General features: G+C 45.4%; 1 protein-coding gene across 2 annotated transcripts in view; it reads left to right on the top strand.

The window, feature by feature from the left end:
• AK8 (adenylate kinase 8) overlaps positions 1 to 25,607 on the top strand; it is a 134,891-nt gene that overhangs the window by 26,577 nt on the left and 82,707 nt on the right. For both annotated transcript variants that reach the window (XM_014863385.3, XM_044778480.2), the window contains 3 exons: positions 22,993 to 23,074; positions 23,652 to 23,723; positions 24,377 to 24,577. In XM_014863385.3, coding sequence (XP_014718871.2) covers positions 22,993 to 23,074; positions 23,652 to 23,723; positions 24,377 to 24,577 — 355 coding nt within the window. The remainder of the gene's footprint in view (positions 1 to 22,992; positions 23,075 to 23,651; positions 23,724 to 24,376; positions 24,578 to 25,607) is intronic.

The following is a 25,607-nucleotide window of genomic DNA, read 5'->3' on the forward strand; positions in this document are numbered from 1 at the left end:
TCCTTCAGATTCCCTTTTAAGACGCTTGTGACTCCCAACCACCCATGATCCAGGCACTTCCTCAGGAACTGCTGTGTCCCGGCAGGTCTGCTCGCAGGCTCTCCCTCACGGTCAAGAGTGTTTGCTTTGAAAGGCTGCTTGCTGCAGTGGAGGTCTGGAGCCTGAGCCCAGCTCACTACTGGCATGCAAAAGGCCCTGGGGTCCGGGCACGCCGGAGAGCAAGCCCAGCTTCTCTGCTCAAACCCTCCACCTGGTGCAGGCATCGTACTCAGCTCCCTACCCAGCCTCACACAACCCTACAAGGACAGTGTTACTATTGTCCCCATTTTACAGATGCAGGACGAGAGGCACAGCTAAAGCCACATAGCTAGAGCAGCAGAGCTGGCGTGAGGACCCAGGCTGGTGGAACACAGGAACACAGGGCAGGCGCTTTGACTCCTGGCCACAGGGCCATGCTGTGTAGACCTGGCAGGGAGCTCCAAGGCCGGGCAATGGCTGCGTGCTCTCTGTTGGGCCCACAGGTCTGATGGCTCCCTCCTTCACTGTCCTTGCCAAATGCCTTGTCAGTTTTTGTTGGCCCACCGGCTAGAGTTTCCTAAAGGCGATCATATGGTCATTTGTTTATTCCTTTATCCAACAAATGCCACAGCAGTGAGCCAAAGAGTTAAACGCCATACTCTCAAGGAACACAGATGCTAGCTGTGGGGAGACAGACAGTAAACCAAATAAATAAGTAAAACATGCAGTCCTGATGTTAGCTAGAGATGGGTGCTTGGGAGATACAGAGAAAGCAGCCCTGGCTTGGGGTCTGGCAGATATGCCAGGTGAGAGGGTGTATCTACAAGGAGGGAGGGATGCCTCTGCGGGCCCCTCTCCCCAGTCCATGTCCCAGAGCTGGGTGGAAGGCCGAGGGCAGGATGGAGGCAGGAAGGGAGGAACCCGCTGTCATATTATTGATGACCCTCAACCAACTGGCATGGAAGCTGGGGCATGTGGACTGCTGAGTGACTCCCCCAAAGACGCCATCCTTCATAATCTTGAAACGTGTGAAACCATCTTATTTTGTGTGTTATTTTTATAAGTACTGCATCCCAAGTGAAACGTTTCTGGTATGTAAGTGTGCAGCCTGGAATTAGAGGTGTGGACTCATGGGGTTGGGTTGTTGGGTGCATTCCACTCTGAGATACACTCCCTTGAACTCGTGCCTGACACAGGATCCAGCTGGCCTGGGCAGGTTTGTTCATATGATTTTTTAAAAAGTCTCCATAACTCACTGAGTCATGGTTTCTAGGGAAAATATGGTGGTTCTCTCTATGATTTCAACTAGATGTCCCAAATTTGCCCTCAGCGATCTAGAATAGTCTCTCAAACATGTATTCAACTTATGTGAGACTTTTTGAGCTTTTCTAAAAGCTTGGTCTGCCCAGCCTCTCTGCACAGTGTACCTGCAGGCTGGGCAAAGTGTGAGACTAGGCGTCCCAAGTCCTTGTCAACAGCTGCCACCACCATCACAATGGTAATAACATTAATAACAGTATTATTAATGAATTATATTATAAGTGATATTATTATTAGTTACATTGTACTATATTACTATATTGTGCATTATAATTAATACTATTGCTGAATTAATGCTCTTTATTGATATTGATAATGATATTAATTATCATTATTATTATTACTATTTTGATGATGGCAGTAGATGTCTGCATTCTAGAGACTTGGGACACTGGGTCTGGCACTTTGTCCACTATACCACATTGCAGATGCACTATGCCTTAATAATAATCACTAGGTGATTATTATTCTGCTGATGGTGACCATCGACTGGGTGTTGCGGGCCGAGTGGTGCGTCCATGATCTCAGTTAGTCTTTACAACACCCATGGAGGTGGACTGACCTCACCCGTTTTAGGGATGCAGAACCTAACACTTGAGTCTTGCTCAAGGTCCCACAGTCAGACCCAGAGCTGAGATCCAAACACGGAGTCATGCTTTGGGCCCCCCTGTTCTTGTCCCACCAGCACATGGCTGTGTCCCCCTGACAAATGCTTCGTTTCCTGAGGCCTCCATTTCTCCATCTGTAAAACGACGGGCTTGGACTCGGGCCTTGAAGCCCCTTCCAGCCTTATGTTCTGATTCTGAGTCGGTTCAAGCCATTGTTACCTGCAGAGTAAAGAAATATCTCCTTTAATTTGTTTTAAAATTTCTTCTGAGCTTCAAGGGGCATCCAGTACCTTTTCCATCTCTTCCCGGTGGAGACAGGATTCAGGAGTAAGAGGTGAGGCTCTTAATTATGTGCTTTGGTTGTTCAGAAGCAAAACAAACCCTCATCCAAAATAAACAGGCTTTCTTGCTTTTAGGGAGAGAAATGACACATATGCATATTCATTTATATGGTAATTATTATTATTTCGCTACACAGGGACTGGAATTGGTAATTTAGAGCACAAAAGGAAGCAGGGAATAGTGTTTAGGGAAAAAGAAGACAATCACAGCCCGTCAGGATTCTGTAGTTAATGTTGGGGTTTTTCGTTTTCTTTTTTTTGGTCTAATGCAATCTCTTTGAAGAATTTCTTTGAAGTGACCATCAACTGCGTTAGAGAAAGAGGAATTAGTGCTTTGTATTGGAACTACCAAAAGGAGGTGGGCTCTACCTGTTGGAGACTCACTGGCCTTTCTTAGGGACAGCCAAGTTCTCGAAGTCTGGGCGTTCTCCTGTCCACATCTCTAGGGCAAAGGGAAGCTAAGAAATAAGGCAGCGAGTCCAGGGGACTTGTGGGGAGAGGCTCACTCAAAGGGATTCTGCGTCTCACCCTCCCGTGCTCACTGCCGGCTCCCCAGGTCTTTGGATCACTCAGACTCCCTTCCCTCTCTTTGGCACCTAACCCGTCTCCCTGCAGCTCCCCTCGTTTCCTCCCTGTCCTTTCTTCATGTGCCGCTGGAGGGATTGCTTTAAAAAAAGAATGACTTTATTTCTTACTGCAATACGTGCACATGGTTCAAAATTCAAAAGGTACCCCAGTTCCCCTCGCACTCGTGTCCCCCAGCCGCCCGGTTACCTTCCCTGGAGGCAACTGAGGATAACACTCTCTTGAAAGAACATCCTTCTGAAGGTTATTTTATACATAGAGAACCATTTGTCTCTTTATTTTTTTATTATTATTCCTTTGGTGAGGAAGATTGGCCCTGAGCTAACATCTGTTGCCAGTCTTCCTCTTTTTGCTTGAGGAAGATTGTTGCTGAGCTAACATCTGTGCCAATCTTCCTCTATTTTGTATGTAGGATGCCACCACAGTATGGCTTGATGAGTGGTGTGTAGGTTCACACCCAGGATCTGAAGCTGCAAACCCTGGGCCGCCAAAGTGGAGTGCATGAACTTAACCACAACACCACTGAGCCGGCCCCAGCATATGTCTTTTTTTTGTTTGTTTAAGATTTTAGGTTTTTTTTTCCTTTTTCTCCCCAAAGCCCCCCAGTACATAGTTGTATATTCTTCGTTGTGGGTCCTTCTAGTTGTGGCATGTGGGATGCTGCCTCAGTGTGGTTTGAAGAGCAGTGCCATGTCCGCGCCCAGGATTCGAACCAATGAAACACTGGGCCGCCTGCAGCGGAGTGTGCAAACTTGACCGCTTGGCCATGGGGCCAGCCCCAAGCATTTGTCTTTTTAAACACCTTACTGTGTCCCTCCACTCCTGAGAACCTTCACTGCTTCCCGTCCATGTTGGCGTACATCCCTACAGCCCTGCAAGGTGAGGCCTGCCTGCAGCCCAGCTTCATCCCTCTGCATTATGTACGTGACCTGAGACTTCACCTTAGCAGACCAGAGGGAGGGATGCTCCTTACTGGCCGATGAAGTAAGCTGCCTTGTTGGAGAAGCCCTCATGGGCAGCCTGTAGCACCTGAGGGCAGCCCCAGCCAGCAAGAAACGAGCCTTCAGTCTTATAGCAGCATGGAAGTGAATTCTGTCAACAACCTGAGTGAGCTTGGAAGCAATTCTTCCTCAGTCAAAGCTCAGCTGACACCTTGATTGCTGTCCCGTGAGACCCTGAGCAGAGAACCCAGCCAAGCGGTGCTCAGACTTCTGACTGAGGAAACTGAGATAACAAATGTGTTGTTTTAAGCCACTAAGACTATGACAATTTGTTACGCAGCAATAGAAAATACCCATATGCTCCTTTCACTGCCTAAGATACCCCCATGCTGTCGCTGGACAGCTGCTTCTCATTCCTGAGTCTTAGGTTAAAGTCACTTCTTCAGGGAGGGCCCCCGACCTCGCCCAGCCCCAGGCAAGGCTGGGTTTCCTGCTACGTGGGTTCACAGCATCCTGCTCTTCTCCCCTGCACCTCCACAGTTATAATTAGGGATGTGAGTTCTGAGAGGGTAGGGGTCCCCTCTGTGCCATTCACCACAGAATCCCCCAGCATCTCACATGGGACCTGGCACAGACTTCCAGCTTGGGAAACATTTACGAAACGAATGCAGGAATGCCATCGGATAATTCCCTAGTTCTGCATCGCCATGGCAATGACACGATCCCAACTATCCTGAGTTGCTGTTGGCCCAAGGAAGGGTAGATGTTTAAAGTCTGACACAACTGTGCCGTCAAATATGAATGTCCCAGTGAAGGCTTCGACAACAGGAACATTTTTGTCCTAAGGCTTCTCTGGGGAGAATTTTCTTGGTTGTCGCCCTGGCTTGGTTTTACATGAATTGTGGAGATGTTTGGTGATTTTCCTCATCACTTAAAATTGTTTCCCATTATCAGTGCTTTCAAGGTTCCCGTTTGGCCTTGGCCTTCTACAGCTTGACCATGTCCACCTGCTGCACCCCAAGGATGGTGTTGACCTCGAGATCCAGTGTTCAAGCTTTTGAGAACCAGTCTTCCAATTTGATTTTGGTGCCCTGTGCCAAGACTTCCTGTCCTCACTCTTCATTCCTTTAATCAACTGTAACAAGGATCCACCACCAGGATCTTGCTTTTATAATATTAGATAAAAGCATATCATAAAAGTAATCATGCCTTGTGGATCATCCCCATTTGTCTTATCTTTTTTTTTTTTTTTTTTAAATTATCTTTAGGAATCATCCTACCTAAAACCTTTTACAAAAGGGGTAACTGAGGCCTGGATGGAGGAAGAGCCTTAGCCTTTATCAGAGGACTAGCGAGCCAGGCCAGTGGGGCATTTTACCCACCACCACACCGAGGTTCTTGGCTACCTGGCTGCCAGGCCTGGCTTCAGCTGGGACTCTGATCTTGTGCCAGCCCTTTGGCAAAGGCATTTTTGCATTCCCAGAACCAGACTGAGCTGGAATTTCATGGGAAGGAAAATATCTGGCTAAGAGAAAGTGTTTTGATGTATGGTCACCCCTCTCCCCCGGCTATGTGGGGGAAAGGAAGGGCTTGTGCCCAATTATCACGGCTTATCAGCCGGTGGGAGTTTTATCATCCATGAAAAGGCAGAGGCCTCCACTCAACAGGAACATGATTTATGGGCTCCACAGATGGCTTGTTAGCCTCTGCTGGCCTGAGCCAACCCGTGCATGTCTGGGCTGGTGGACAGCAGCTAGAGAGAAGGCCCAAGGACCCAGTGAGGCAAGCTGCTCAGGCCTCGCTGCATCTCTGTGTGGAGTGCCCTGTGATTGTGGGCAGGCCATGTGGGCTCTGGGGTACGCAGTGCACATTCTGAAGTGTGCTCTCTGATTAAATGAGAGCGTACAAGCAAAATGCTTAGCACTGTGTCTGGCCCTGAGGTCCACTAAGGTGAGGCTAAGACGCTTTTCCCATGCAAGACGAGCGGGTGAAAACAATTAGGACCACTTCTGGGTGACAGAAGACTGCTGCTCCTGCACAGTGTCTGTTAGGAAGAGTCCAGTACACTTCTGGGATCTGCTCATGACCCAGCAGGGAGACGCACACTGCGCATTCGCAGGCATTACTCAAGTGAGTTCTGTAACATCCTCGTACCTGCACGGATGAGAATTAGCAGTCTTTTAAATGTAGTGCCTGAGAAAAAAATCAATGAAATTTCAAAACCAGCTGGAGCCTGTCTCCCCCGCTTCTGTCCATTTGCCTCGGTTTTTCTTTCATTCCGTGAGCTTCTGCTTGGGATTGAGGTCTGCGGCTCTGGAGGTTAGGACTGGTTCAGATGGTTGCTACGTGTAAGGCGAGAAGCCAAGCACCTGGAATGCAGCTCCCCGCTTCGAGGGCTGAGCTGGGCTGTCGGGCAGGGCCCTGTAGTATGACAGAGGCAGGAATTTGCTGCCTTGATGCTCACCTGGTGGTTGGTCCCCTCCTCAGTCGTGTCCTGTGTCGCAGCATCTCTTCTTTATGCTTCCTAACCATGATTCTCGGAGCCGCCACCCAAGGGGAAGCCACACTTTGACTAACAAAAACTAGACCTCCTGCATCTTTGCGTCCTCCCCGGTGCCGCCAAATGGATGCCTGTGCAGGGATGCCCCCCTGGCCTGCGTTCTGGTTGCAGAGTTCCAGCCATCTCCTCTCATTCCCCAGCATCTGGTCAAGAAGTCTTCCTAACCCCACCACCGAAAGCAAAGGAGTGAAAAACAAAACCTGTGCACAAGGGCGCATGGTAGTTAAATGGGATGCGAAGGGGCCTCTACTTCAGTGAGTTAAAAAAATACTGCCTTGCCCATGACTCCTGGGGTTGTGATCTTATTATGGTAAAGATCAGGAAGAATAAAAACGAAGGCCAGAATGAAGCCCAAACACAGGTGGTGGAGAGCAGTATTGGTCCATCAAGATAAAGATACAAATAATGGCTAGGCAGCATTTAGTAGCACATAATATGTGCCAGACACTGCCAGCTCTGAGGCATTTTCTGATGGGATTCACACAACAGTCCCATGAGGTTTTCAATAACTAAGACTTCTGGGTACCCACTGTGCACCAAGGACTGTTCTAGGTCGTGTTAGAGACAAAACAGAGCAAAGGAAACAGAGAGTGTGCTTTTGTGGGCATGCGGCTAGCAGCACAGGGATGTGGGAAGTTCTCCCATTTTACAGGAAAGGAGCCTGCAGCACCGGAAACCCACTGCTGCTCTAAAGGAAGGATACATGTGTTACCTAAAGGAAAAACAGACCTTCTAGAAGTCCATCAAGTTCAAAACGTCTGGCCCCACATACTCTCCCTTCTTGAGCTGAAGAAAGAATGCCGTTATCAAATGCAAAACTTTGGTTGGCCAAACTCTGACCACGTCCCCAAAATTCCTGGCGTCACGTGGAAGGTCTCCTGTGCACACTGGAAGAAGATCGTGCACAATTACCAGTCCCGGGTGGGGGGTGTTTCCTTTACATAAAATGCAGAATTATACCTTGTGTTCACAGGTTAACTTCTTTTTGATCTCATTTAATATCGTGGAGATTCTCAGTAATTTCAGGATAAAGGAGATGGTGTAGCATACTTTTGACTATGGAACCAAAAGTTAAAGTTTACTTGGCAGGTTTCTAGAGTCTTCTTTCTTTTTTCCTCTTTGGTTGCAGATTTATGCTTCCCTGGCCATAACGTGAGTCAGTATTTTATAGTGGAAATGCTAACAGAGTGGAGGAGCCCGATTCTGGTCTACAGAACCACCAGCTGTTTGTTTTATTTCTCCTTGTGGTGTCATTGGGCTGGCATTAATTACCCAGCTTTCATCCTCTGACAGTAGGAACACAGGATTTTCTTGCCATTGTTTTGACACTCACGGGTTTATAGATGTCACTTGCATCCTCTGTGGAGTGCGGTTTTATTGATCAACAGCTCTGCTGGGGCCCGGGGCTGTGTGTTCCTTAATACAAATGCAGTTAGGATTCCAGGGCGTCAGAGGGGAGGTCTGAACTCTGCTCAGAAAACTTATGGCGTGCATCACGGCGAGGCAAGGGCTCCCAGGGCCTGGCTCGGCGCAGTGGAACCCAGTGAGTAGACCTCATCGGTCCCTCATTTCTAGATGTTTCTGGCCCTGGTTGGTTGGTTGGCTGGTTGGTGTGATGTGGGGCTTGTTAATGGCATGTATGGTCCACCTCTCTGCATGCTGAACAGCATCCCCCACATGTTCCATGGGCAGTAGATGCATGGGATGCGTCTTGTGATCCCTCCCCCTTCCTTCAGGGAGGAAAGATAGATGCCCGGAATGCAGGACAGAGTCTGATGGTCGAGCAGCTCTCAGTGGACTCTGAGCAGAGAGCCTTGGAGAGGCACGGTGATGTTGGGAGCGAGACTGGACTTGCAACCAGCAACCACGTCGCCCTTGGCAGATGGAGCGCTGATTCAGAGCCCAGAGCCAAGGCCTGCTCCTCAGAGCCGGAAACGCCTCCCAGGAGCACCGAGCAGAGCGGCCGCAGTTCCTCGTGCTCCCGTTCCTAAGCTCTTAGTGTTACTTAGTTTTTCAGTTAACTGTCAACTGTGACAAGTACCACATATGCCAGGAGGCTGAAAAACAGCAACTGCCATTTCTCCAGCACCTCCAGTCTGCCAGGCGCTGTGCTAGCACTTCACATACATCAGTGCATCCAGTCCTGCCCTGTGCAGTGTGCGCACTAGCAGCTGCGTTTCTATTTTGCAGATAAGGAGGTAGTTACACAGCTGGTAAGAGGGGCTCCAGGGGTCCCCATCTGGCTCAATACCATCAGTTAATAGAATTTGAAAGAATTGTGGAAACTAAAGTAGATGATTTTAAGCTACAATCTGTAACATATTAATTACTCCCAATTTTTTTTTTAAAGATTTAATTTTTTTCCTTTTTCTCCCCAAAGCCCCCTGGTACATAGTTGTGTATTTTCAGTTGTGGGTCCTTCTAGTTGTGGCATGTGGGATACAGCCTCAGCATGGCTCGATGAGCGGTGCCACGTCCACACCCAGGATCCGAACCATCGAAACCCTGGGCCGCCGCAGCGAAGCGTGCGAACTTAACCACTCGGCCACAGGGCCGGCCTCTCCCCCAATTTTAATTATAAACATAATGACTACTGACAATGCTAGTTATAAATAAGAGTATTGGTTACAATACAAGAGCAAATATGTGTTTTCTTGGTATGCCTCTTATTTACTGAGACTCCCTGGATCCCCTGGTATCTAGACTGGTGACTTCTCATTCTCTGGAGACGTCGTGGACCTCCTCACATTCCCCTCATTGGCACTTGGTCAGGTTGGATCTTTCCTGGAGCAGCAGACTGGGGTCCAGTCCCTGGAAGCAGAAGATCACGGACCTAAGTTGAGAGCGAGTTTAGGAAGCCGTGGAAGTGGTCCTGGCCTCCGGGCGGGCTGGGAGTGAATGTCCCCAGGGAACTGAGCTGCAGCGAGGAGGCTGTTTTGACTGGGAGGAAGGGGATGAGGGTGGGAGTGTGTTTTCTGAAGGAAGTGACCCAAACATACTGGAGACAGTTGGACAGAGGGGAAGGTGAGCAGTGCGTGGGCCAGCACCCACTGGGCGGGAGTGATGAGTGACTGGATCCTGGGTCTTCCTACTGAAGGTCTTACCCCGCTGTAACAGTGTGATGCCTGTTTCCCATGTGCTGGGCCCAGCCTGGCAGCCCAGGTGACTCGTGGTCGTGGCTTCCGGAGGAGCAAACTCCCCTGGGGCAGGGCCCTCTGGTCAGCCTCTGGCAAATGGATGCACACACCTAAGTGGGTCTGCAGTAGCCAGCAGTCTGCTAGACTCTCCTCATTTTGATCGAACTGTGTTTTCCCAAGTCTTCTTTAATTAGAGAGCTTTCTTCAGGTCAGATTTGCAAAGCCAGTTACTCCTCTTCCCAAGAGATTGTCTTTTTAAATGAATTCTTCATGATAAGTTCTACAAACTTAAGTAGGATTCCTTCTTGAAAGTAGGTAGAGAGAAAGAACATAGTTCATCTTACTCATATTATAATTATAATGATAAATCTGGTTGATGTTGATTGGGCCATTTCTTTAATGCCAGGCACTGCATTTGTTTTCTTGTTGTTTGTTTCTTTGTATACCTTATTTATCCCAACAGCTATGAGATAGATTGTTATTATTGTCCCCATTTTGCAGATAAGGAGAATAAGGCCCATACGGGTCGAAGTGACTAGTTGAAAGTCACACGACTGGCAGTGGCACAGGCTGATTCCAAAGTCCCTGCTTTTTACCACCACCATAAACTGACATCCTCGAGGGCTAATCTTGTTTCTGAAGAGGTGGGTCTATACCACGGACACGCTTTAAAATGTTTTAGAGGAATGGTCCCATTAACTTAATGTTGGATTGTCCATTTCTTTCACTTGTAACCGGAGCCCACCGTGTCTGAATCTAACTAAACGGGATCCATAAAGCGAGCTCTCTGCACTGGGTCGTCTCGGCACCATCCCACCCTCAGAGCTGGGGCGGGACTGGGCCGTGTGGGGACAGATCAGACTGGTCTTCAAACTGTGTCTTCCTCCGCAGAGTGGCTTCAGGGGCACCACAGACATCCGATGTGAACTTAACTTTAAAATGCTTTCTAGCTACTTGGGAGCTAATGAAAAGCCTCCTGAACGTTCACATCTGGGCTTTACCAAATTTCGGCACCCTGGAGATCCCTGGCTAATTTTAACCTGAAGACCCAGGAGTCCAGATTTTCCTGGATCTGCATGTTTGTATAAAAAGGTCATGCACGTGTCTCTCGTTAGCAAGGATAGAACTCAACACTGTTAGTTATTAGAAAAATCCCTCCTGCACGTTCCAGCCTTGTCCGAGCATATGCATTGTTGGGTGACGCACAGAGGAAGGCCAGGCAAAAGCCAGGCTCACCTTGCTGGGGCGGCAGAGTCTGCGTGTAGGAGCAAGTTAAGGAGGCACATGTCCTGCCACATTCATGTGCTTGAGCGTGGTCAGTCATGCCAGTAGGTGTTGCATGTTGTTGGAGATTAAACTCTGAAATGAAAATTCTTGCTGGTCATCTTCCAGATGGGTTGAATGTGGAAGTCGTGCTAAGAGGACGAGGCAGGCTGAGATTTTCATGTTTTCGTATAAACCAAAGGAAGTGGTACTGGAGCAACTGGATGTCCCTTTTTTTCTGTTTATCAAAATAGTCCCACTCTTCTCCCTGATTGCCTCTAGACCGCATCCATTTCCCAAACTTGATCTCGTAAGATGCTCTTCTTTTCTGGCTGATGAAATATCTCGTTTCTTTTCCTCTTTCATGTGTTGGGAAACCACATAACTTCCATTAGAATAAAAGGGGAGGCTGCTGATGAGCCTGTGATGCGTCTTGTGATGCTTGCCCTGGTTCAGACGCGGAGCCAAGTGAGTCTGATTTACGGAAACCGAGCCTTCAGCCTCAGACTGCCTCCTTGGGACTGTGAGGAATCAGCATTGGGCTCGAGGGGATGCCTGGCTGGAGCCTCCCAAGTCTGCAGTTGGAGCTGGGAGCCGGATCAGGGGCGTCCTAGGGGGAAACCTGGGGGTGGCACCCCTCTCTGGTCTTTGGAGGAGACAGGGGCAACCCATCAAAAAAGCAGAGGACCCAGAGGGCAAGAGTCTTAGCACGTGAAGTTGCTAATTGTGCTTTAATAACAGTCAGGAGGGCGGAAAAGGCCAGTGTTCACACTGAACGAGACGCCTGCCCCGCGTTAGGCCGCGCTCTGCTGGGCCTCGCCAAGTTCCCTGGGCTGGCTGGCTGCTTTTCTTTCCTTTTTTTTCATCTGTGACATCTGCTCAGTGCTTGTCCCTCCTGTGATACCGTACCCCACGCAGCTGTGCAGACCTCCGCTCTGCGCTGGTGCATGGAGTGCCCTGAGCATACGGCCTTTTTGATGTGTGATAAAACAGAACCGAGCCACGGGGGTATGACGAGCGAAGGCATCAGAATATCAATTAACCTGCTCCGAACAAAGCTGCGGCTCCAGAGTGGAGGAGACAGTTCACTGAAGTGTGGGGAAGATGGATAAGGTATTCTAATTAGGGGTTGACTGACACCTCCACAGCCAGCCACTCCTGGAAGTCAGACCCAGGAACCTCACGAGTGTCCCACCATGGCAGTGGTTGGATGCTAGTTACTGATTTATGACTTCTTGCTTTGCCAAAATTTGCAGCCATTAACTTGTTCTCAGCCAAAATTGCTGTTTCCCCTTGATTGAAAGCGAGGTCCATTTTGCAACTGGGCAGCGGCGTAGAACCTCTATAAATTCAAGAACCTCTACAAAAGCCTGGGGCTTCCACCTTGAGGGTGCCCCGCACTGACAGTCCCTGGCACAGTGGAATTGGTCACTGTGCCCTTCCTTCCCAGGTGGACCAATGTGGACTGACTTGGGCTGGCCAAGGGATGAAGGGTCTCCATGGCTGCCTTCCTCACAGCGTGTGGGGCTGTGCTGCCTAGAGTGGGGTATGGGTGCTGCCTTAAGGGGTCCCTCAGGGACCTCATTTCTTAGTACCTGGGTGATCGTACCACCCACTGAGTCTGAAAGAGCAGACCTGGAGAGCTGGTGGCCTGAGATGCACTCCAGAGCCCCCCACCTTCTTTAAATTTCACATCTGCACCAAAATAACGCACCAGTGAGGCTAGGCTAATTAGGAAGATGTCCTCATTTTGCTGCACTTTTCCTGTGTAATTGGAAGGCCCACTTTCTCCAGCGAGAAGTCGGTGAGAGCTGTTCCCCTGAATAGTTCTAAAAGCTTTGGACCACATACTGTTATCAGCTGCAAATTTATGGGCGAGATTATAATGCTTGCTCAGTAATGCAATATTAAAAGCGGAGGTCTTTCTCGGTGCTGAGCAGAGGCGGAGTTCCAATCTTTCAGCTTCAAAAAGCGACTCGGAACAGAATTACCAGCCTTTGTCCTAGAAGAAGCAATCAGTGGGCTCCCAACCCCTCCCTGCAGATAAAGAAAAATAAGGGCGTCTGAATGTAGCTAAAGTTCAGAAAATTTTGGTTTGTCTTCCAGAACCATAAGTGAGGGAGCCCTCAGACGCCAGCCTCTTGGCTCCTGTGGCGGCGTTCGCATCTGTGGATGTCTGCGCTTTTTAAGAGCAGCAGCCCAGCGCCTGGCTGGCTATAACAAGGACTTGAGGGAGCAAAAGGCTGTTAAATTTTTTTTGCACTTTTCCTTCATTAGTTCTAGAAACCAGGGGCTCTGTGGCTCCACGTTTTTCTGCATAATTTAAGAAATTAATGAAAGCATGCCTGATTTTTCCAACACTCTTTACTCCATAAATTTGTTTAGCTTTTTTTTTTTAACTGTCAGTTGAGGCTGTTGGAACTGAAATATTTTAATATTGAAATGTGGGCCCTTTTGATTTAAGGAAAGACATTTCTTGCCCTCCCCCACACGGTGTTCTGTAAATCAGATGTTATGGGTTATCAGTGCCCTTGAGTCTGAGTTCACCCCATCAGTCCATCCTCTGACACCAAGTTCTCATAATGACTCCGAGGGAGGGGTCTGTGGCAGGGGGGTGGGTGGGTGGGGGGTGGGGGTCCCTTCTGGGAGCCAGTGTCAGAAACCTCGGCTGCAACTTGTGGTTGTCTGACCTCCCTCACTGCAGAGCAGAGACCTGAAGAAGTCTGCTGGTTTATTTCACTCTTCTAAATTTCAATTTATCTAATTTACCTGGATAGCAAGTCAAAAAGCATTAACTCGTGTGGTGTGTGTGTGTAACTCTAAACTCTTGGGACCTTAGAAATTGTTTAATAACAGCGCTGAGGAACATTAAAAAAACAATTTAAGCAAACGGGAGGATAATGTGTTGACTTGATATTGTAAAAATGTCAATTCTTTGTAAATTAATCTATACATTTAATGTCATTCCAAAATCCTAGTAGAATTTCTATTTTGGAACTTGATAAAATATTTTTGCTGCTTATCTAAAAGAACAATTTTTTTTTAAATTGAGGTTCTGATAGTTTACAACCTTGTGAAATTACAGTTGTACATTATTGTATGTCAGTCATTTTATAGGTGCACCGCTTCACCCTTTGTGCCCACCCTCCACCCCGCTTCCCCTGGTAACCACTAATCTGTTCTCTTTGTCTGTGTGTTTGTTTATCTTCCATATATAGGTGGAATCATACAGAGTTTGTCTTTATCTGGCTTATTTAACTTGACACAGTACCCTCAAGGTCCTTCCATGTTGTTGTGAATGGGACGATTTTATCATTTTTTTATGGCTGAGTAGTATTCCATTTGTGTGTGTGTGTGTGTGTGTATACACACCATATCTTCTTTACCCAGTCATCAGTCAATGGGCACTTAGGTTGCTTCCACGTCTTGGCTATTGTGAATAATGCTGCAATGAACATAGGGGTACATAAGTCTCTTTGAATTGCTGATTTCAAGTTCTTTGGATAGATACCCAGCAGTGGGATGGCTGGGTCATATGGTATTTCCATTTTTAATTTTTTGAGGAATCTCCATACTGTTTTCCATAGTGGCTGCACCAGTTTGCATTCCCACCAGCAGTGTATGCGGGTTCCTTTTCCTCCACAACCTCTCCAACATTTGTTAATTTTTGTCTTGGTGATTATAGCCATTCTAACAGGCGTAAGGTGATATCTTAGTGTAGTTTTGATTTGCATTTCCCTGATGATCCGACATGATGAGGATCTTTTCATGTGCCTATTGGCCATCCGTATATCTTTTTTGGAGAAATGTCTGTTCATATCCCCTGCCCATTTTTTGACGGGGTTGTTTGATTTTTTGTTGTTGTGAGTTCTTTATATATTATGGAGATTAACCCTTTGTCGGATATATGATTTACAAATATTTTTTCCCAGTTGGTGGGTTATCTTTTCATTTCAATCCTGTTTTCCCTTGCCTTGTAGAACCTCTTTAGTCTGATGAAGTCACACTAGTTTATTCTAGAATAACATATTTTTTTTTCTTATTGAGTTAATGATAGGTTACAATCTTGTGAAATTTCAGTTGTACATTAATGTTTGTCATTCGTGTTGTAGGTGCACCACCTCACCCTTTGTGCCCACCCCCCACCCCACCTTTCCCCTGGTAGCTGCTAACCTGTTCTCTTTGTCCACATTTTTAAATTCCTCATATGAGTGGAGTCATACAGAGATTATCCGTCTCTAACTGGTTTATTTCACTTAACATAATTCCCTCAAGGTCCATCTATGTTATTGCAAATGGAATGATTTTGTTCTGTTTTGCAGATGAGTAGTATTCCATTGTATATATATACCACATCTTCTTTATCCATTCATCTGTTAGTGTGCACTTAGGTTGCTTCCACGTCTTGGCTATTGTAAACAGTGCTGCAATAAACATTGGGGTGCATGGGACTTTTGGAATTGCTGACTTCAAGCTCTTTGGATAGATACCCAGTAGTGGAATGGCTGGATCCTATGGTAGTTCTATTTTTAATTTTTTGAGGAATCTCCATACTGTTTTCCATAGTAGCTGCACCAGTTTGCATTCCCACCAGCAGTATATGAGGGTTCCTTTTCCTCCACAACCTCTCCAACATTTGTTACTATTAGATTTAGATATTTTTGTCATTCTAATGGGTGTAAGGTGATATCTTAGTGTAGTTTTGATTTGCATTTCCCTGATGATCAGCGATGATGAGCATCTTTTCACGTGCCTACCGGCCATCCGTGTATCTTCTTTGGAGAAATGCGTTCATGTCTCCAGCCCATTTTTTGATCGGGTTGTTTGATTTTTTGTTGTTGAGTTGTGAGAGTTCTTTATATATTATGGATATTAAGCCTTTGTCAGATATATGACTTGCAAATATTTTTTACCAGTTAGTGGGTTGTTTTTTTGTTTCAATCCTGTTTTCATTTGCCTTGAAGAAGCTCTTTAGTGTGATGAAGTCCCATTTGTTTATTCTTTCTATTGTTTCCCTTCTCTGAGAAGACATGGTGTCCGAAAAGATCCTTTTAATACTGATGTCAAAGAGTGTACTGCCTACGTTTTCTTCTAGAAGCCTTATGGTTTCAGGTCTCACCTTTGGGTCTTTGATCCATTTTGAGTTTATTTTGGTGAATGGTGAAAAAGAATGGTCAATTTTCATTCTTTTACATGTGGCTTTCCAGTTTTCCCAGCACCATTTGTTGAAAAGACTTTCTTTTCTCCATTGTATGCCCTCAGCTCCTTTGTCAAAGATTAGCTGTCCATAGATATGTGGTTTTATTTCTGGGCTTTCAATTCTGTTCCATTGATCTGTACACCTGTTTTTGTACCAGTACCATGCTGTTTTGATCACTGTAGCTTTGTAGTATGTTTTGAAGTCAGGGATTGTGACGCCTCCCGTTTTGTTCTTTTTTCTCAGGATTGCTTTAGCAATTCAGGGTCTTTTGTTGCCCCATATGAATTTTAGGATTCTTTGTCCTAATTCTGTAAAGAATGTCATTGGGATTCTGATTGGGATAGCGGTGAATCTGTAGATTGCTTTAGGTAGAACGGACATTTTAACTATGTTTATTCTTCCAATCCATGTACATGGAATGTCTTTCCATCTCCTTATCTTGTCGTCCAATTCTCTCAGAAAGGACTTATAATTTTCATTTATATAGGTCCTTCACTTCCTTAGTTAAATTCACCCCAAGGTATTTTATTCTTTTTGTTGTGATTGTGAATGGTATTGTGTTCTTGAGTTCTTTTTCTGTTAGTTCGTTATTAGAATATAGAAATGCTACTGATTTATGCAAACTGATTTTATACCCTGCAACTTTGCTGTGGTTGTTGATTACTTCTAAGAGTCTTCCAATGGATTCTTTGGGGTTTTCTATATATAAGATCATGTCATCTGCAAACAGCGAGAGTTTCACTTCTTCCCTCCCTATTTGGATTCCTTTTATCCCTTTTTCTTGCCTGATTGCTGTGGCCAGGACCTCCAGTACTATGTTGAATAAGAGTGGTGATAGAGGGCATCCTTGTCTGGTTCCTATTTTCAGGGGGATGGTGCTCAGTTTTTGCCCATTGAGAATGATGTTGGCTGTGGGTTTGTCGTATATGGCCTTTATTATGTTGAGGTAGTTTCCTTCTATCCCCATTTTGTTCAGAGTTTTTATCATAAATGGCCGTTGGAGCTTGTCAAATGCTTTCTCTGCATCTATTGAGATGATCCTGTGGTTTTTATTCCTCAGTTTGTTGATGTAGTGTATCATGTTGATTGATTTGTGGATGTTGAACCATCCCTGTGTCCCTGGTATGAATCCCACTTGATCATGATGTATGATCCTTTTGATGAATTGCTGAATTCTGGTTGCCAAAATTTTGTTTAGAATTTTTACATCTATGTTCATCAGTGATATTGGCCTGTAGTTCTCTTTTTTCGTGGTGTCCTTGTCAGGCTTTGGTATCAGCATGATGTTGGCCTCAGAGAATGTGTTAGGAAGTGTTCCATCCTCCCTAATTTTTTGGAATAGCTTGAAAAGGATAGGTATTAAATCCTCTCTGAAAGTTTGGTAGAATTCCCCAGGAAAGCCATCTGGTCCTGGGGTTTTATTCTTTGGGATGCTTTTGATTGCTGTTTTAATCTCTTTCCTTGTGATTGGTCTCTTCAAATTGTCTGCTTCTTCTTGAGTGAGCTTTGGGAGATTGTAGGAGTCCAAGAATTTATCCATTTCCTCTAGGTTATCCATTCTGTTGGCATATAGTTTTTTGTAGTATTCTCTTACAATCCATTGCATTTCTGCAGAATCTGTTGTTATTTCTCCTCTTTCATTTCTGATTTTGTTTATTTGAGCTTTCTCCCTTTTTTTCTTTGTAAGTGTGGCTATGGGTTTGTCAATTTTATTTATCTTCTCAAAGAACTAGCTCTTTGTTTCATTGATCCTTTCTACCGCCTTTTTCGTTTCAATAGTATTTATTTCTGCTCTGATTTTTATTATTTCTCTCCTGCTGACTTTGGGCTTCATTTGTTCTTCTTTCTCTAGTTCAGTTAGGTGTAGTTTAAGATTGCTTATTTGGGATTTTTCTTGTTTGTTAAGATGTGCCTGTATTGAGATGAATTTTCCTCTTAATACAGCTTTTGCTGTATCCCATATGAGTTGGTATGGCATGTTATCATTTTCATTTGTTTCCAGGTATTTTTTTATTTCTTTTTTAATTTCTTCAATGATCCATTGCTTGTTCAGTAGTGTATTGTTTAGTCTCCACATCTTTGTGCCTTTCTCAGCTTTTTTCTTGTAATTAATTTCTAGCCTTATAGCATTATGATCGGAGAAGATGCTTGTTATTATTTCAATTTTTTTAAATTTGTAGAGGCTTGCCTTGTTTCCCAACATATGGTCTATCCTTGAGAATGTTCCATGTGCACTTGAGAAGAATGTGTATTCAGCTCTTTCAGGGTGAAGTGATCTATATATGTCTATTAAGTCCAATTGTTTTAGTTTTTCATTTAGCTCCACTATTTCCTTGTTGATTTTCTGTCTGGATGATCTGTCAATTGATGTGAGTGGGGTGTTGAGGTCCCCTACTATTATTGTGTTGTTTTCAACATCTTCCTTTAGGTCTGTTAATAGTTGCTTTATGAACCTTGGTGCTCCTGTGTTGGGTGCATAGATATTTATAAGCATTATTTCTTCTTGATGAAGTGTCCCTTTGATCATTATATATTGTCCCTCTGTGTCTCTCTTTACCTGTCTTATTTTGAAATCCACTTGGTCTGATATAAGAATTGCAACACCTGCTTTTTTTTGCTTGCTATTAGCTTGAAGTATTGTCCTCTACCCCTTCACTCTGAGCCTGTGTTTGTCCTTGGGGCTGAGGTGTGTTTCCTGGAGGCAACAAATTGTTGGATCTTGCTCTTTAATCCATGTTGCCACTCTGTGTCTTTCTATTGGAGAGTTCCATCCGTTCACATTGAGGGTGATTATTGATGCATGTGGACTTAATGCTGTCAATCTGTCACTCATTATCTTGTTTTCCTGCATTTCTCTTTCTGTGTGCTTTAGCCTACCCATTTAATACTGCAATTTCTTATGCTGGGTTTCTTAGATTTTTCCTTATTTATGTTTTGTGGCTCTGTTCTGTTTTTTAGTTTAGTAGCTACCCTGAAATTTGTATTTAGAATTTCATGTATAATATAGTCTATTCTCTGGTGGTCTCTTACTTACTTGGCCTGGACTGATTTAGTCCCTTTGCTCTTCCCCTCCTAAATTATTATTTTTATTTCTTGTTCCAACTTGTGTTATGAGTTTGTAGTTAGAGTGATAAGATCGTCTTTGCTTTGGTGGTTTCCTTACCTTTATCCTAATGCTATAGTTGAATATTTGCTATCCTATTCTGGTTCTATCTATCTGTCTCCCTACTCTGTGGTTTGTGACCCCTTTCTCCCTTTTTTCTTTTTTCAGTTATGAGAGCCTTCTTGAGGATTTCTTGTAGTGGAGGACTTTTGGTTACAAATTCCCTTAACTTTTGTTTGTCTGGAAAAGATTTAATTTCTCCCTCATATCTGAAGGATATTTTTGCTGGATAGAGTATTCTTGGCTGAAGATTTTTATCTTTTAAAATTTTGAATATGTCACTCCATTCTCTCCTAGCTTGTAAGGTTTCTGTAGAGAAATCTGCTGAAAGTCTCATAGGAGTTCCTTTGTAGGTTATTTTCTTCTACCTTGCTGCCCTGAGTATTCTTTCTTTGTCTTTCATTTTTGCCATTTGTATAACTATATGCCTTGCAGTAGGTCTTTTTACATGGACAAATCTAGGAGATCTGAAGCTTCCTCTACACACATTTCTCCCTCAATCCCTAGATTTGGGAAGTTCTCTTCTATAATTTCATTAAGCACACTTTCTGCTCCATTTTCCTTTTCCACGTTCTCGGGAATTCCTATGATCCTTAAATTCTTTGTCCTCATTGAATCCGTTATCTCTTGGAGATTTTCCTCATTTTTTAAAACTCTTAGTTCTCTTTCTTCCTCTGTCTGGAGCCATTCAGCCTGTCTATCTTCGATTATGCTAATTTTCTCCTCTATGGTGTCTACACGGGCATTCAGGGAATCATATTCTGTTTTATCTGGTCCATTGTGGTTTTCATCTCTAGTAATTCTGTTTGATTCTTCTTTATAATTTCAATCTCTTTTGTTAAGTAACTCCAGATCTCGTTGGGTTGTTTCTCTATCTTTCTACCTCACTGAGTTTTTTTATTATAGCTATGAACTCATTTTCACTAAGTTTACCTATTTCCAAGTCCTCAGGACTTAATTCTGTGTTTTTACTGTTTTGCTTCTGGTCTGGAGCTTTTATAAATTGCTGGATGGTAGAGGAGGGGTTTTTTTGCATGATGGTAGAATTCGGTTGCAGTTACAGCCTTTCGCCACTAGATGGGGGTTGAGAGCCGCGTGTTCTGAGCTCTCCGCCTTCGGGCAAGATGGCGGCGCCCAGCGCGGTTTGCCGGGGGTGGGGAGGGGCTGCTTTTATCCCTGCGATCTGGATTCAGATCTGTTCTGTTCTCTGGTCTCCTGGGGCCCTGGGTTTATGGGGTCCCCACACATAGAAGCTTTCCCGTCAGCAGGGTTTCCACTGTACCGGCAGCGGGAGTCGTGGATGATCCCCGGTCACGCGGCCCCTCCCCCGCTCCTTCCCGCACCCACGGCAGCAATCCCAGTCTCTAGGGGAGGGAGCGAAGTTCTCTCCTACCCCGTTCCAGCTTCTCCGAGGCCAGCTCCAGCCTCTGCCCTCCGTCTGTTTGGTACTGTAGGTCACTGACGTCCTGGCATTAGGTTTATTAGCTGAAATTCAGTTTTTTTCCAATCCTTTGTTGTAGTTTGGAGGGGAGAGAGTCCTGAGTCAGCTCACCCCACCATTTTGCTCCGCCCACTCTAGAAGAACATATTTTTGAAAAAAATAAGGAGCATGACCTATTAGATGTATCAATAAATTATAAAACAACATAATTCAGTTGTTGTGGGGCTGATATGAGAGTCTACAGGCAGAAGGATGCCAGAGCCAACGTGACATCAGCATTTAGACTGTGATAAAAAGTGACATTCAGAGGGGAAAGGACAGGCTGTTTCATCGATGATGTTGGGATAGTTGGTAAACCCCAAGGAAACAAACTAGATCACAGGCTCACATAATTTGCAAAATAAAATGTGGCTCTATAAATATTTAAATGTAAAGAGTAAAACCATAAGAGAACACAGTTTAAATGCAAGGATATATTTATCAGCTTTTACAGAGGAAAAGACCTTTTTTGCATCCACACAATGCCAGAAACCAAAGAGGAAAGCCACTGATCGATTTGGCCAAAAATTTGTGTGTTAAAAACAGCCTCATATACAAAATTAAAAGGCCAAAGACAAGCTGTGGAAATTATTGACAACATAGTTTGCCTCAAAGTGTCGGTGGTAGCATTTGCCAAAATGTGTTAACATCCTTAATATGTAAAGAGTTCTTGTAAATAAATAAAAGGATAAAACCCCAAGGAGATAGTGGGTAGATAGTATGAGTGCACATGTTGAAAAAGAAAAAATTCAAATAGCCAATAAAGATTTGGAAAAAAGAACCTCATTAATGATCAAAGAAATGTAAATTCAAGCAGCAATGGTATACTCTATTTTGCTGGACAGATTTTCCCCCATGATAATGCCCGATGTTGATAAAGATGCAGGGAAACAGGTGAACTGCCATTGCATTTATAAACTGGCCCAGCAGTTTTGCAGAGTGATGTGGCAAAATGTATCAAAAGTCACAAAGGATGGTGTTAACTTTTAGAAATTTGTCTCAAGGATATTCTATGTGCATCAAGATGTAGTTATAGTGGTTTTTTTTATAATGGCTAAAAACTGGAATGAAACTAAATGAGCAACAATGTGGGCTTTGTTAACATTCGGCAGGTCAATTCACACAGTGCCTGGCAGCTATGAAAACTTCCAGGAAAGGAGTATTTTGTGACGTGGGAAAATGTTCATGAAATTTTTGCTATATGAAAAGAATAGACTACAAAATAGTATGTATGCTGTGATGCCCATTTCTCCCCCCAGGGAAAAAGATAACTGTGAAGACCAGAAGGAGGAATATCAAAATGTTAGTGGTGGCTAGTTTGGTTAGGTGGTGTCACCAGTGATTTGCATTATTATTTCAGCTTTTCAGTATTTTCCACAAAGTGTACAATGATTGTGTGTTACTGTCACAATTGGGCTTAAAGTGTTAATAAAAATCAATCTAAACTAATTTCCTGGCTGTACCAAGAAGGGGCTGATGCCTGAGGGGTTTCAGTCCTGTAACAAGTGTACTGCAAAACAGAAATTTGAACTCGGGTCTCGTCTTCTTCTTCTTCTTCTTCTCTTTTTTTTTTTTGAGGAAGAGTAGCCCTGAGCTAACATCTGCCAGTCCTCCTCTCTTTGTTGAGGAAGACTGGCCCTGAGGTAACATCCATGCCCTTCTTCCTCTACTTTACACATGGGATGCCTACCACAGCATGGCTTGCCATGTGGCGTCATGTCTGTGCCCGAGATCCAAACTGGTGAACCCCTGGCCACTGAGACGCGGAACGTGGGAGCTTAACTGCTGTGCCATCGGGCCGGCCCCCGAACTCGGGTCTCTTAATGCTTCATCTGGGGCTTGTTCTTAAGAAAAGTGGGGTTTTGTTTTGACCCCAGTGGTTCCTTGTCCCAAGAACCTCATATCTGAGAAACTCTTTAGGAAATAACCCAAAATGTGGAAAAAGCCATATGCACAAAGATGTTCCTCATGGTCTTATTTATGATAGGGAAAATTGTTAGCAATTGAAATGTTCAGTCTGGGGCGTGGTTAAGTAACTGGCATGCTCACTTGGGAACACTGGATAGCTATTGAAAACGGTGACAACGAAGAAGCGTGCTGATATGAAAAAATGCTGTGGTAGCTATAACATAATGGAAAAAACCAGGACATAAAATATGTATGTTATGATTATAATCACAAACATAAGATTCAGAAGGGAATTGAATAATAGGAGAGTAGATTTTAAGTAAGGATGACGCAGCTATCAGAAACATTGATTTTCACTTGTCTTAAAAGTTTCACTGTTTCTATTAAGCTATTATAGTCCTTTTGTAATAATTCTAAAAAATCTAAAAAGTAAAAATAGATGAGCACCTTTCCAAATTCTTTGCCTAGGGCTGGATTCTGGATGGCATCCCTGAAACTCGGGAGCAGGCTCTGATGATCCAGACCGTCGGGATCACCCCCAGACATGTCAGTGAGTAGCCCCCTGTGGTCCCTCCCACCAGGGGGACAGTCCCAAGACCCCACGAGTGAGCACCCTGCTCTGTATCCCCAGCTCCCCAGTGCCCACCCTCAGCCCAGGCCCTGTCCGAGAGGGAGCTTTATGGACCCAGCAGGAAAAAGGAGAATGGCACAAAGTTTTCATAAAGCTAAATGCATTCGGGGATTGTTCTTAGAAAAGTGGTGTTTTGTTCTGACCCTGGTGGTTCTTTGTTCTAGGAACCCCAAATCAGAAACTCTTTTTAGGAAATAATCCAAAATGTGACAAAAGCATTATGTACAATGATGTTCCTCATGGTGTTATTTATGATAGCGGGAATTGTTAGCAGTCAGAATGTTCAAGTGTGAACTGTCCTGTGTCCTGAGATTGTGTCCTTTGGGTTTTGGTGCTGAGAAGACATTTCTTTCAAGGGATTTTTGGGGATGGGAGATGGTGGTTGTTTTAATGTCATTATATAGCAAAAGAAACATAAATTATTGGTTCGCGAGATTCAAATGTCTGGGATCCCCTGCCCAGAATGCCTGGTTTTGCCCTTTTCTTCTCTACCCAGTTGTGCTGAGTGCTCCAGACACGGTCCTGATTGAGAGAAACTTGGGGAAGAGAATCGACCCTCAAACTGGAGGTACGGCTATCTCCACCCCTTGTCCCCCTACTGCCTGTTTACTGAGCCCTTGGCTTCCTCTGCTCTGAGCACCTGCAGCGAGCGGGGCATGTGAGAGGCCACACAGGCAAGCGCAGGCTCAGATGTCACAGGCTGAGCTCTCTTTGTCTTGAGCTGGGTCTCGAAGACCAGGCGGTCCAGCAGGGGGCCTGGGGGCCCTTGACCTCTGGGCTCTGGCTTTGGTGGCAGAGAGACCTGGATTTGGGAACCCTGCCTCTGCCCCTTTCCAGCTGTGCAACGTGGGATGAGTTCCCCAACATCTCCAAGACTCGGTTTTCTCCTCTGTACATGGGAGGAAAATATGGAGGCCTACCTTATGATCGCATCGCTATGAGGATGAAACCCGAGTTTGCACATGGGTCCTATCAGAGTGCCCGGCTCAGACCTTCACGGCTGCCCTTCCTGCCATGCTGAGTAGCCTCATCATTCTGTTATTGTTAACAGTAACGGAAGAGCAGGCCCGGAGCAGAGTGCAGCCTGCACTGGTGGGCTGGGCAAAGGCCCCAGGATTCGTAGGCTCTCGCCTCCAGGACAGCAAGCCCCCAGCCAGATGCAGCAGTGTCCTTGGCGGCCACTGGGCGGGTGACTCTAACTGCATCCCTCTCTCCCTGCAGAGATTTATCACACCACCTTTGACTGGCCCTCTGAATCTGAAATCCAGGACCGACTGATAGTGCCGGTGGGCATCTCAGAGCTGGAGACGGCTGGGAAATTGCTGGAGTATCACAGGAACATTGTCAGGATCTTCCCCTCGTACCCCAAAATCCTGAAAGTCATCAGTGCCGACCAGCCATGTGTGGACGTCTTCTACCAGGGTAAACACGAACGGGCAGCGTGTTCACCATGCGCCTCGCCCCCCCTCACCCCATGTCAGTTCCTCTGCCAGCAGCCAGCGTCCAGGATGTGCCTGGGACCCTGGAGTCCAGTCGTGGACCGCCCAGCTCCCCTGCCAGAAATGAGTGCAGGGTCCCTGAGACCGCCCCACCTTGGGGACCATGGGCTAATGTTCTCCGCTCTGGTGTGGTCCGCAGATTTGACAGTGAGGGGGTGGGCGAGGAGAGGCGAGGGGCGGGGTGGCAGGGGCACGGGAGTGAGAAGTTTTGCCCTGACAGTGAGGGAGAAGGAAGAGAAAATTTATAAAAATTATAACAAACAAACATACAAACAAACCCCATCACCACCACAAAAAATGAAAAAAGCAACACAACTCAGGTGTTGCGAGTCCATGTGGAGCAGGGATAAGCAGCCACGCGCCTGCCAGTGTAGTGCCGTCAGGAGCAATAACGCGGGTTCACGGCAGCTTCCTAGAAACCGCTGAAGCAGGTGCGTGCGGGGAGGCAGGGGTGACGATTAAGCCCGAGACTTTGGAGCCAGGTGACCTGTGTTCAAATCGCAGCCCCACCATACGTCAGCTGTGCAGTCTTAGGCAACCATCCTAACCCCTCTGAGCCTCAGTTTGTCATCCCTAAGATGGGAACAAAAATCCTGCCTTCCTCACAGGCTTAGGTGAGGGTTACAGAGATTCTGCAAGTCCTGTGTGCACAGCTCTGAGCCCAGAGGCAGGTGCAGAGAAACGGCTCAATGAGCGTCAGACATTATTGCTCTCATCATGATTCCATATCGTGTCCCAAAGCACCTGAATTACAATTTTTTCAAGTCTTGCTGAGCTTCAGTTCTTTCCAAAGCTAGGTTTCCCCTTTCATGCAGTGTCAGATAAATGACAATAAAATACCACCACAGATATTTAAGACACTCTACAGTTTGCAATGGCCTTTCTTTGTATTCTCTCCAATCTTTTCAAGAAAAGTTTTGTTTTGCTGGGGAGGTGGTTCTGAGCTCCCTGCA

Source organism: Equus asinus, chromosome 10 (assembly GCF_041296235.1).
Source record: "Equus asinus isolate D_3611 breed Donkey chromosome 10, EquAss-T2T_v2, whole genome shotgun sequence".
Lineage (NCBI taxonomy): Eukaryota > Metazoa > Chordata > Mammalia > Perissodactyla > Equidae > Equus > Equus asinus.